Source organism: Oratosquilla oratoria, chromosome 16 (genome assembly GCF_046742065.1).
Source record: "Oratosquilla oratoria isolate Oo_2021 chromosome 16, ASM4674206v1, whole genome shotgun sequence".
Lineage (NCBI taxonomy): Eukaryota > Metazoa > Arthropoda > Malacostraca > Stomatopoda > Squillidae > Oratosquilla > Oratosquilla oratoria.
Genome location: NC_134792.1, coordinates 12,480,203 through 12,492,349, shown reverse-complemented (window position 1 = coordinate 12,492,349; position 12,147 = coordinate 12,480,203). Strand labels below are relative to the sequence as shown.

Sequence of the window (12,147 nt, the reverse complement as noted above, 5' to 3'; positions counted from 1 at the left end):
TGTACCTCGCCAATCCCTGTTTTTCTTTTAGTCCATAGACCACAATACATTTTTTCCTATCTACTGTATCCCTGACCCAGTTTGCTTTTTCATTAATCACTTGGATAATTGTGTCTTTTGCATTATCCTGCATTTGCTGCTTGACTATTTCTTTAAAAGCAGTTTCCTTGTTTTCGATGTTTTCCTTCCACTTCTTAATTTTCTGAATATTTTCTTCACCTAGATTCTCTTCGATCTTTTGTGACAACTCATGTAATCTGTTGTTCACCTCTATCTTTAAATTGTCGCTGCTGTTATTTTCATTAGTTTTCTTCTTTTCATTATCATTCTTCAGCTCATTTATATCCCTTTTCATTTCTTTGATCTCGTTTGTGAGATCTAAGTTGGTTTTTCTTAGGTCAGAGATTTCGTGATTCGCCTGTGCTAAGCATTCCCTTAATCCTATGATATCATTTAAGTCCATAATTTCATTCTCCCACCGAGTCCTAGTTTTGTTCATATCTTTCTCTATCTTTAATAATCGACTTTCATATTTGTTAAATCCTGTGAAGTCGTCTTCGTCGCACGTGGATTTGTTTACATTGTGGTTCGATCGTCTGACGCTAGATGGCTCTGTTTCATGACTGTCTCTCGAGTCGTTGTTTTCTTTCATTTTCGCTAATTCCATGATAATACAATTGACTAGCACTGCAGAGATATCATTTCGGACACTCACGATCACTCCCCACGCCTACAATACAAACCAGGTTTCGTTTTGTTTGAGATGAGGTGTCTGAGAAGTATGATAGGGGTTACTAGGCTGGATTGAGTGAAAAATGAGGATATGAGGAGAACAGGGGTGGGAAGGGAGTTGGGTGATAGAGTTGATAAAAGAGTATTGGGATGGTTTGGACACATGGAAAGAATGAGTGAAGAAAGATTAGTAAAAGAGGTGTGGAAGGTAGAGGTGGAAGGGGTGAACATGAGGGGGCGACCTAGGATGAGATGGATGGGGTAAAAAGGGCTTTGGGAAAGAGGGGAATGTCTGTTGAGGAAGGATGGGAGAGGACAGAAGATAGGGGTGAGTGGAGAATGGTTGTGTATGGATGATCCTGTGATGCATGAGGTCGAGTGGGTGGGGATGGGGAGTGAGGGAATGTGTGAGAAATAATTTGATGCAGCCTGAAGGGATTTCTCCCCATCTTCTCCTTTTCTGTATGAGGGGTCACCGATTTAACCTCTTCAGTACGGGCCAAAATCTCGCGGGCAGCATTATCTGCCAGATGTACGATGTGTCGTAATAATACTCGCATCATAAAATATAGTCACCGCTTATATCGATCGTTCTCTCTTTCACCCGTGAATTTTGATAACCATAGAAAATGTGATGAAGACAGTTTAGAGAGTAGGTCATTACGCAGGGGCAACTACAATAAATATAATCAAGACGCCGTTATGGCAGCCTCGCATATCCACTTGCTCTTCATGCCGCCTACATATGCAGCACCGTATGGAAGGGGTTAATAAAACAGCCTTGGTGTGGATGTGCTGTGTTTTGCGACACTGCTTCTGACCCAGGGCAGTGGGCGAGATGCAGGGATGACCTGTCATCCAGGTCGTGCCAAGATAAAAGGGAGGGAAGAGGGTGGAGGGGAGTGGAGTATGTTAGGGATGGAATGGGCGGGAATGGTTTTTATGCCTTTGTTTTTTGGTTACCTCCCTTAGAAGGGGGAAAAAGCCTTTGGTATATGTATGTATGCCACCAGATCATAGTAGTGGGCATGGTGGCAGCTTCTGGTTGTCAGCTTACATGAAAAGGTGCAAAAAATATAGGTGAAGTTAAATGCGAGAGACCAAGTGTCACCTGCACCCCAAAATTGAGGTGAGGGTGTTCATGCTCTTTGATGATGGGCACCAAGAGACAATTATGTCTTCCATCTCTTATGTAGTACCACCACTTGAGCCTGTCTTTATAGTCCCCTAACAATAATATTTGACAGTCACTGGAACTTCTTTAATATACACTGCATTTCAATGGGAAAAAAAAAAAAAAAAAAAAAAAAAAAAAAAGTAATGACAATGAAATTAAATAAATACCTTGTAATTTATGAAGTAAATTTACATCAGATACTTCCACTGGTAAACTTGCTATCTTCTCCCTCACTGCTGCATCAGAAGTTGCAGCATTTTCCAGGTCCTAAAAAAATAAAAATAAAATAATAGGAAGTAAAAATAAACAGAGAAAGGGAGAGAGAGGGGTGAGAAATAAGATGAAGCAGTGAAGGTAAAGCAGATCCAGTTACCTGGCCCTGCTGTGAAAGGGCTATGTCTTGCTGCACTGCTTTTAAAATGAGCAATGTGGCAGGACCCTGGGATGACCCTTTGTTCATAAGGTGCTGATAGATGTTGAGTGGGTGTGTATGCTTTGACTAAATGATCCTCTTTATGCAGGAAAGAGGTTCAATGGTATATTTCAGTATTCATACACATACAAATGTACATATATACATATATATGTGTGTGTGTGTGTATATATATATACAGTCGAACCTCGAAAGCCTGGACTAATTGGGGGGAAGGGCGGTCCAGTCATGCCAAAAGTCCGGTCATTGAAAATGTCGCCCTAACACCCATAGATTTTCGTAACGGTATATGTATAGGTAATGTATGATATGGCATAGAAACACATAAGAATAATACTCCGACACTGTAATAATAACAATACTGTAATAACAATACTATAATACTAGTAATTCTGTAATAATAACTGTAATACAGGCATGTAAATGTACTGTACATACAGTGTACTGTACTGTATTTTTTATTACATACACTAAATATCGGAAGGTATGCACGCGGGACAGTGGTGGCGGGCAGGGTTGCCGTGTTTTCTACACTGCTGTGTAGAATGGGAGTGTTGCCATACCGGGGCATACATTTTTCTCGGGCGTGTGCAGACTTTCATAGCAAGATATACTTGTCAAACTTTGACAAAATGTTGGTTCTAGTTTTTTTTATTCTTGAATGTATATAAAGCCCCCATGCCCTAACATATTCAGTAAGATATAAAAATTATTATTTTTTTTTTATATTATTATCGCTAAAAGAAAGCTGAAACTTTAGCGTAGAATTTTTTTCTACGTCGTAAAAACGTATCTTTTGGGGTATAATATTTTATAAGTAACACAATTACCAATAAAAGTCATATTTTGATGTACCATTTATTATTTGATAACTAGTTCTATGATTTTTAAACAAAAGTTTGAGTTTTTGAATGTTTTTAACAGCCCGATATATAAAAAAAAAATTCCTCACGTCCTTGTGCAGTTGCCACATGCCACTATTTTACTACGTTTTGGTACAAATTTCTACGAAATGGCAGCCCTGGTGCTAAAAGGAACCTGAAACTTTAGCGTAGAATTTTTTTCTACACCGTAGAAATGTATCTTTTGGGGTATAATATTTTATAAGTAACACAATTACAAATAAAAGTCATATTTTGATGTACCATTTATTATTTGATAACTATTTCTATGATTTTTAAACAAAAGTTTGAGTTTTTGAATGTTTTTAACAGCCCGATATGTAGAAAAAATTTCCTCCCGTCCTTGTGCAGTTGCCACATGCCGCTATTTTACTATGTTTTGGTACAAAATTCTAAGAAACAGCAGCCCTGGTGGCGGCTTGACTGGGCCAGGTTTGAGTATAAGTGTACGGCCATCGCTGCCACCTATCAGACAAATAGTGAACTTTGCTTGAAAAGTCAGCCCTTTGTTCATTTCGACCGGTTATACGAGGGTCCGGGCATTCGGGGTACAGGCTTTCGAGGTTTGACTGTACATATGAGGGTCGTTCCAAAAGTAATGCCTCCTATCTTTTAACTCAAAAAGTTGAAGAGCTACGAAGACAGGAGTGGCACCATTAAAATAAGCACCCTTTTGTGCTCCAGAATTTATTTTTCTATGTAGTCACCACCATTCTCAATGCACTTTTGCCAGCAATAAATGAGAGCCTTGATACCTTGGTCATAAAAGTCAGCGCCTGCCGAGGCGGTCCATTTTTTCACAGCTGCGATTACGGCGTTGTTGTCGGGGAAATGCTGCCCACGTAATGCATCCTTCAGAGGTCCAAACAAGTGTAAGTTTGATGGTGCCAGGTCAGGACTATACAGTGGGTGAGACAGCACCATCCAGCTGAACTTTGTCACACATTCCGTGGTCTTCAAACTTGTGTGTGGTCTGACGTTGTGGAGTTGCAAACGGAATGTTTCCCTTTTCTCTGGCCTTACAGGGGCAATCCGGGCCTTCAGCTTGGTCAACGTTTCAACGTAACGGTCAGAGTTGACAGTCGCCCCTGGTTCCATGAAATCCAGGAGGATGACACCCTTCCTGTCCCAGAAGATGGTGCACATCACTTTGCCTGCAGATGTCATCTTTGAACTTCTTTGCTGGGGAATGTGAGTGGTGCCATTCCATCGACTGCCGTTTGGACTTTGGCTCGTGGTGGTGACACCACGTCTCATCATCAGTGATGATGCAGTCCAAGAATCTGTCACCTTCGGCTTTGTACCAATCCTACAAGTCCTGACAGACATCCTGTTGGTGGTCCTTTTGCTCCTGCGTGAGCATTCGTGGAACCCACCTAGCACACACTTTGCTGTATCCTAGGGATGACATCATTTCCAGTGCACTGACACCCACATCCAACTCTACACGCATTTCATTCACCGTTATCTGCCGATCAGCGCGGAAGAGTTAATTGAGGTGCACTTTGTTTTCCGAGGTGGTGGCTGTGCATGGGCGTCTGGAGCACACTTTGTCACTCACATCTCTGTCGCCACTCTGAAATCAATGAACCCATCTCCTAACTGTGCTGACATCAACTGCATCGGCTTTGTAAACGTTCACCAGGTGCCGGTGAATGTTGATTGGTTCAATTTTTTCTGCATGGAGGATTTCAATGACGCATCTCTGCTTCTGATGCACATCCATGACAGGGATTGCTTTCTTAGAGTGTCACACCATCAATATATGCAACAAAGAGATGAAACTTTCAGGTCATGAGTGCATAAGTTCAGTCATCATAACAACACAATTTGCAATCCCCTCAGATCCCTTTGGGCGGAATAAATAAATAGGAGGCATTACTTTTGGAACAACCCGTGTGTATATATGTATGTATGTATGTATATATATATATATATATATATATATATATATGTATATATATGTACAACACTGAATGGGTCCCAGTGAACAGATATACATTTATATCAACTACAATACAACTTTAATTTTAAGTCATCAACATCAACAGAGACTCAAGGAGGCCAACATGCAAAAATTGAAACGTGGTATGGCCAAGGATTTGAACCGGGGCTAGCACATGACAAGTGATAGTGACTTAGCTGATTGCACCATCAAGAGAGATATAAGTTGATCGCAACTTTTCTTATTTGTATACTTGATTTACATATAAGTACAGTACATGAAATTTTGGGTTCAACCCATCTCCACTATGATAGTACAATTGGTAAGTATATGAATGCAAGAAGTATTTGTACTTTCCCGTGTTTCATTCCTTTGAAAAAGTGTACCTGCGAAACTAGTCAGGAATAAACTCAAGACTAAGACTCCTGTGTTTCATACCCCACTTACATCAACCTGTTAGAATGTCTCAACACACGCACACACACACACACACACACATATATATATATATATATATATATATTGGACTATGTAGTGGTAGGTAGGTGTATAATAGGAAGAGTTAAGGATGTACATGTTCTAAGGGGAGAGAGAGGGAAATATCAGATCATTTTTTGGTGGAAGGTAAGTTGAGAGTGGAGGATAGATGTAGAAAGAGGAAAAGGACAAAAGGTAGGGAGGTGCTTAGAGTGAACTCTTTGAATGAGAAGGAAAAGGAGAAGGAGTACAAGAAGAAGCTGAGAGAGGAGTGAGAGGGAGTGAAGGATAGAGTAGAGCTAGGAGTGGAGGAGGAATGGGGATGATTGAAGGAGGAAGTCACAAAGTGTGCAAAGATATTGTGTGGAACATGAAGGCCGGGAGGAAATAGAAGGAAGGGTAGTGAGTGGTGGGATGAGGAAATGAAGAAGGTTGCAGAAGAGAAGAAGAGAGCTTTCACAGATTGGTTACAAAATAGGATGAGTTAGTCATATGAGAGGTACAAAGAAAAGGGAAGAGAAGCAAAGCACAAGGTAAAGGAGGCAAAGAGGAGAGCAGATGTGAAATGGGGTAAGAGTATGACAGAAAATTTGGAAAGTAATAAAAAGATGTTTTGGAAAGAAATTAAGAAAGAGGAGGCAAATAAAGTAAAGAAGGTAAGGTAAAATGTGCAGATGGTGAGATAATAATGGAAGAGAAGGCAGTAAGAGGAAGATGGGCAGAGTATTTTAGCGAGTTGCTAAATGTAATGGAGGATAGGGAGGGATAGATAGTTGCAGTGGGAAGTGCTAAGAAAATGACCATGATGAGTGAGGAAAATGGAGGAGAAATAAGGAAGGATGAAATGAAAGCAGTTGTTAAGATGATGGGAGCAGGTAAGGCACCTGGTCTGGATGAATGTCATGCAGAATGTCTAAAAAAAAAAAGGAGGTACTGGTGGACTGGCTGGACTGGCTGGCGAGGTTATTTAATGTTTGTTGGAGAGAGGTTGGAGTGTCAGAGGACTGGAGGAGTGCCTGTATAGTTCCACTCTACATGGAAAAAGGGGACAAGTGTGAGTGTAGTAGTTTCAGAGGGATTAGCTTGTTGAGTGTAGTTGGGAAGGCTTATGGGAGGATCTTGATTGAGAGAATTAGGAGAGGAACAGAGGGAGTAATTGGTGAGGAACAGTGTGGATTTAGGACAGGAAGAGGTTGCGTAGATCAGATTTTTGTGTTTCAGAGGGATTAGCTTGAGTGTAGTTGGGAAGGCTTATGGGAGGATCTTGATTGAGAGAATTAGGAGAGGAACAGAGGGAGTACCGTATTTTCCGACTTAAAATGCGCATCGGGTTATAATGCGCACCCATGCACTTCGTTATCTCAGTACACAGATAGCGCGCACCGACGTATAACGCGCATGCCCGATCACATTTGTCTATAACACAGTTTTACCTCGGTATTTATATCATGCGAACGAGGTTACATGGAGAAGTATTTTTCATTGGCTAGAGCCACCGCTGGGAAATCTGTTGATTTGTCACTAAATTAAGTGTCAGTTTAGGCATCAATCACAACATAACTAAGAAAAAGTCGGAACTACATGTACCGGTATATGACTCATGTTGTGCATTGGTCACTTATTACTTTGTAGCTTAAATAGTTTGTAGGAAATATGATCTAAATAAAGGTTATTGAGAGTAAAATATACAGAAAATTTTTGGGATTTTTACAGAAAATGTTCATTTTATATCTTGAGGAAATAATTCGTCTTTACCATTTTCTACTTAATACTGAAACAAACTACAGACTGTTTCGTTTTAGCTTTGAACCTGCAATGACAGTGGTGAAATAGGACAGTCTCTCATCGAGGTGACGTTTAGTTAATATAACTCCCGAAAGAGGGTGTTGTAGTCAGGTGTTTGACACAAGTTTATGAATGGCCGCAACGGAATTTGTACCATACTTAAAGTGAAGCAACAAAGCCAACATAAAAATTCAAACTAGGATGCTGTGAACATGGGCAAATATCATGAATATTGATCATGTTTCATGGTGTTTAGGCCTATTTAAACATGAAAAATAAGATTCAATAGATACCTACCTTTACCAAATATTTATATACGGTGGCCCATGCTGGCGTATTCTTTCATGTCACCATGGCTGTTCTTCTTGTTCTCACGGAACATCACGGAGAAGTGTGCCTCCCGACTTTGTGACGGCCAACATTGTCACGTTGTTGTGAAAAAAATTACACACGCGGCTGCAGAATTTTTATCGTAGGCCGTAGATAATGCGCACCACCGGATAACGCGCAACCCCCCATTTTTAGGCCCTTCCAACGGAAAAACGTTGCGCACTATAAGCCGGAAAATACAGTAATTGGTGAGGAACAGTGTGGATTTAGGACAGACAGAGGTTGTGTAGATCAGATTTTTGTGGTAAGACAGATATGTGAGAAAGCTATAGGAAAAGGTAATGATGTTTTTTTGGGTTTTATGGATCTGGAAAAGGCTTATGACAGGGTAGACAGGAAGACACTGTGGGAGGTCTTGCAGATATACAGGATAGGAGGAAAGCTTTTTGGGGTTGTCAGGAGTTTTTACAAGAGTAGTAGAGCATGTGTCAGAATTAGAAATGGAGAGAACGAGTGGTTTGAGGTAAAGGTGAGATCTTTGTCAGGGATGTGTTATGTCGCCCTGGCTGTTCAACTTATATTGGATGTGGTGGTGCAAGAGGTAACTGCAAAGGTGGTGGGTCAGGGATTGGAGATGATTAAAGAAAATGGAGAAAAGTGGGAGGTGAGCCAGTTGTTGTTTGCGGACGACACTGCGCTTGTAGCAGGATCAAAGGAGGGATTGAGGAAGTTGGTGACAGTTTGGGAGTGTGTGTGAAAGAAGAAAGTTGAAGATAAATATGGGTAAAAGTTAGATGATGAGACATACAAGGGGTGAAAGTGGCAGTAGTCTGGAAGTGATTAGGATTAGAAATGGTGATCAGGACTAGAAATAGAGTGACTGGTTTGAGGTAAAGGTGGGACTTCATCAGGGATGTGTTATGTTGCCCTGGCTGTTCAACTTATATATGGATGGGGTGGTGCAAGAGGTAAATGCAATGGTGGTGGGTCAGGGATTGGAGATTGTTAAAGAAAATGGAGAAAAGTGGGAGGTGAGCCAGCTGTTGTTTGCGGATGACACTGCGTTTGTAGCAGGATCAGAGGAGGGATTGAGGAAGTTGGTGACAGAATTTGGGAGAGTGTGCGAAAGAAGAAAGTTGAAGATAAATGGGAGAGCGACTGGAGGAAGTGGATAGTTTTAGATACTTGGGTGCAAATGTGGCAGGAAAGGGTGGAGTAGAGGTAGAATGTAGATTGTGAGAAGCAGGTAAATGCCTTGGTGGATTAAAAAGTGTAATGAGAAATAGACATTTGGGAATGGATGCTAGGAGGAGATTGTAAGGATTGATTGTGCCAACAGCACTGTATGGGGCAGAAACATGGAACATAAGAGAGGAAGAGAGGAGTTTGAATGTGTTTGAGATGAGGTGTCTGAGAAGTATGATAGGGGTTACTAGGCTGGACAGAGTGAGAAATGAGAAGGTGGGGAGGAGAATGGGGGTGGTAAGGGAGTTGGGAGATAGGGTTGATGAAAGAGTATTCGGAAGGTTTGGACACATGCAAAGAATGAGTGAAGAAAGACTAGTAAAAGAGGTATGGAAGGCAGATGTGGAGAGAGTGAACATGAGGGGGCAACCTAGGATGAGATGGATGGATGGGGTGAAGGGGGACTTTGGGGAAGAGGGGAATGTCTGTTGAGGAAGGACAGGAAAGGACAGAAGACAGGGGTGAATAGAAAATGGTTGTATATGGATGATGTTGTGATGCATAAGGTGGAATGGGTGGGGGGACGGGGGGTGAGGTAGTATGTGTGAGAAAAATTTGACGCAGCCCGAAGGGATTTCTTCCTGTCTTCTCCTTTTCTGCACGAGGGGATGGAGAAAGGGGTCACTGATTTAACCCTGGACAGGTAGCATTGTGTCAAATCCGCACCAAGGCGCTGCGCAAAACGCATTTTTTTTTGTTTCTGCGCATAGACGCCTAGCATGATCTCGCTTGTATTCTGAGGACCGTTAGTCATTCACCGGCCTCAGTGAAAGCAACACGTGTGTCACCTCTGCTCTGCTCTGCTACTGTAACTCGGGTAAGTCACGCAATTGCAAAAGTTTTGCATTTTACATTACTGCATTATTACTTAGTGAAATAATTTTATTGTGTTTATCGGAAAATATCAGTGAATGGTGTAGCTACCCATACCAATTGCCATATTGGATCAGAGGGCAGCAAAAATGTGATTTTGAGGCTAATTTCTAATTTCTTATTTTTTTTTTCTTTCTATTTTCAGATTTCAACATGGCAAAGAGAAGCCTGATGGAGGAGGAGTATTTGCAGGCCCTTTTCGTGAGTAGCGATGAAGAAGAGCCTTCTATAGTGACTTTTGAGGCAGACAATGTCCGTGACGACCTGCATGATGCCCTAACTTGGCAGCAGGAGGAGGAGGAGGCCCAATGTGTGGCTGATGAACCTGAGGAAGAATCAGCTGATGAGATGCAAGATTTGGCTGTCTCACATGCAGTTCATTTGCATTCCCTTGCTCCTGGGCCTTCTTCAGCTGCTCCTGCGCCTCCTTCACTGTCTCCTGTGCCTCCTTCACCATCTCCTGTGTCTTCTGCAGCATCTCCTGTGCCTCCTTCAGCGTCTCCTGCAGTTACAGCAGCTGTTCCTCTTCCTGCCCTTAGTCCCGTGGAGCTCAGTAGTAAAAGGAGGAGAGGCCCTCTTTGCCCTGCAGGTGTGGCATTGAAGAGATTGCCAGGACCAAGCTTCTGTGTGTGAAGTGCCATAAGCCTGCATGTAACTCGCATGTCAACTACATCTGTAACCAGTGCCATCGCACGTGGTAAGTTTAACAAATTTTTTTTTTTTTACCAGTTTATACTTACATATAATTTTCAAAATTTCCCCCCCATCTAGGGCCATTGTAGATTACTTTTGCAAAATTTCATGCATATCCATCAATTATTAGTACTCTAAATATGCCTTTCTTTTACGTCAATTGCGCATGGTAAGGGTTACATTGAAACTAAGCCCTTTTTTTTTTTGTTCATAGTCACTAAATATAATTTTCTAAGGTTTTGTCATCATCTAGGATCATTGTAGATGACTTCTGGAAATTTTCATCCAGATCTAATAAGTATTACTACTATAGATATAGCCTTCCTTTCATACCAAAAATCTTAGTGATTTTGAGTATAAAAAAATTAACTGCTTATTCTTTTCTTTACAGATTTTGCAGTTTTGCTCCAATTAACAATGTTTTTACTTCAATCAACTCAGGAACTCTTCTACTTTCAAGAAAACACTCGTTAGTAGTGGAATTTGGTATTCTAAAGTGTACAGTGCCTGTTATTTGACCAAATGTCTATTTTTATACATTTTTTCGTAATCATGTAAGTAAAATGTTATTTTTATATTCAGCATTTTTTCCCTCCTTCACCAGAAGAAAGAAGATTCTTTATATTAGTAAAGTGAAAAAAAAAAACAAAAATAAATAAAGAAGGGCATTATGGTAACTGGGCATAAGCGCCCAAAGTGAAAGTAACAGATATGACACCACGCTACCAGTAGCGGGAGAGTTTGTCCACGCTACCTGTCCAGGGTTAATGAAGCAGCCTTGCTGTGGATGTGCTGTCTTGTGACACTGTGTCTGACCCAAGGTAGTGGACAAGACGGATGACCCGTCATCCAGGAGGTGCCAAGATGAGAGGGAGGGTAGAGGGTGGAGGGGAGTAGTGTGTATTGGGGATGGAATGGGTGGGAATTATTTTTATGCCTTTGTTTTTTGGCTACCTCCCTTGTAAGGGGGAAAAAGCCCTTGGTATATATATATATATATATGCATGTATTTACCTAGTTGTATTTTGTGTGAAGGGGAGCTACAGTCGTGGTGTCCCGCCTTTGTATCTCGCAGTGTCTAGTTTGCTCTTAACCTCATGAATGGTTTTTGCACACACTATTTCATTGTCCAGTTTATTCCAAGTGTCCACCACTCTATGTGGAAAACTGTTTTTCTTGAGATCTCTTCTGTAGCTATGTTTTTTTATTTTCTTTCCATGTCCTCTTGTGTTTCTCTTGTCCCAGTTTGACAAGTCCTCTCTATCAAGTATTTCTGTACCCTTCATGATTCTGTAGATGGTCAGTAGGTCACCTCTCTCTCTCTTCTTTGCTCCAGAGTCAGTAACTCCAATTTAGCCAATCTCTCCTTATATGACAAGTTTGCAAGTGCAGGTGCCATTTTTGTGGCTGCTCTCTGGATTCTTTCTATTTTCTTTATATTCTTTTTGGTACTGGGTGACCACAATGTCTCCGCATATTCTAGTCTAGGCCTTATCAGTGTGACCAATATTTTTTTTAATTTCTTGGTCCAAATATGTAAATGCAACTTTTATTG

The 12,147-nt window shown here is 41.1% G+C and overlaps 1 protein-coding gene across 4 annotated transcripts in view; it reads right to left on the bottom strand.

Moving 5' to 3' along the window:
- The window catches only part of LOC143033829 (regulation of nuclear pre-mRNA domain-containing protein 1B), a 211,219-nt gene that overhangs the window by 87,784 nt on the left and 111,288 nt on the right, over positions 1–12,147 (bottom strand). For all 4 annotated transcript variants that reach the window (XM_076199357.1, XM_076199356.1, XM_076199358.1 and 1 more), the window contains one exon: positions 2,077–2,176. In XM_076199357.1, coding sequence (XP_076055472.1) covers positions 2,077–2,176 — 100 coding nt within the window. The remainder of the gene's footprint in view (positions 1–2,076; positions 2,177–12,147) is intronic.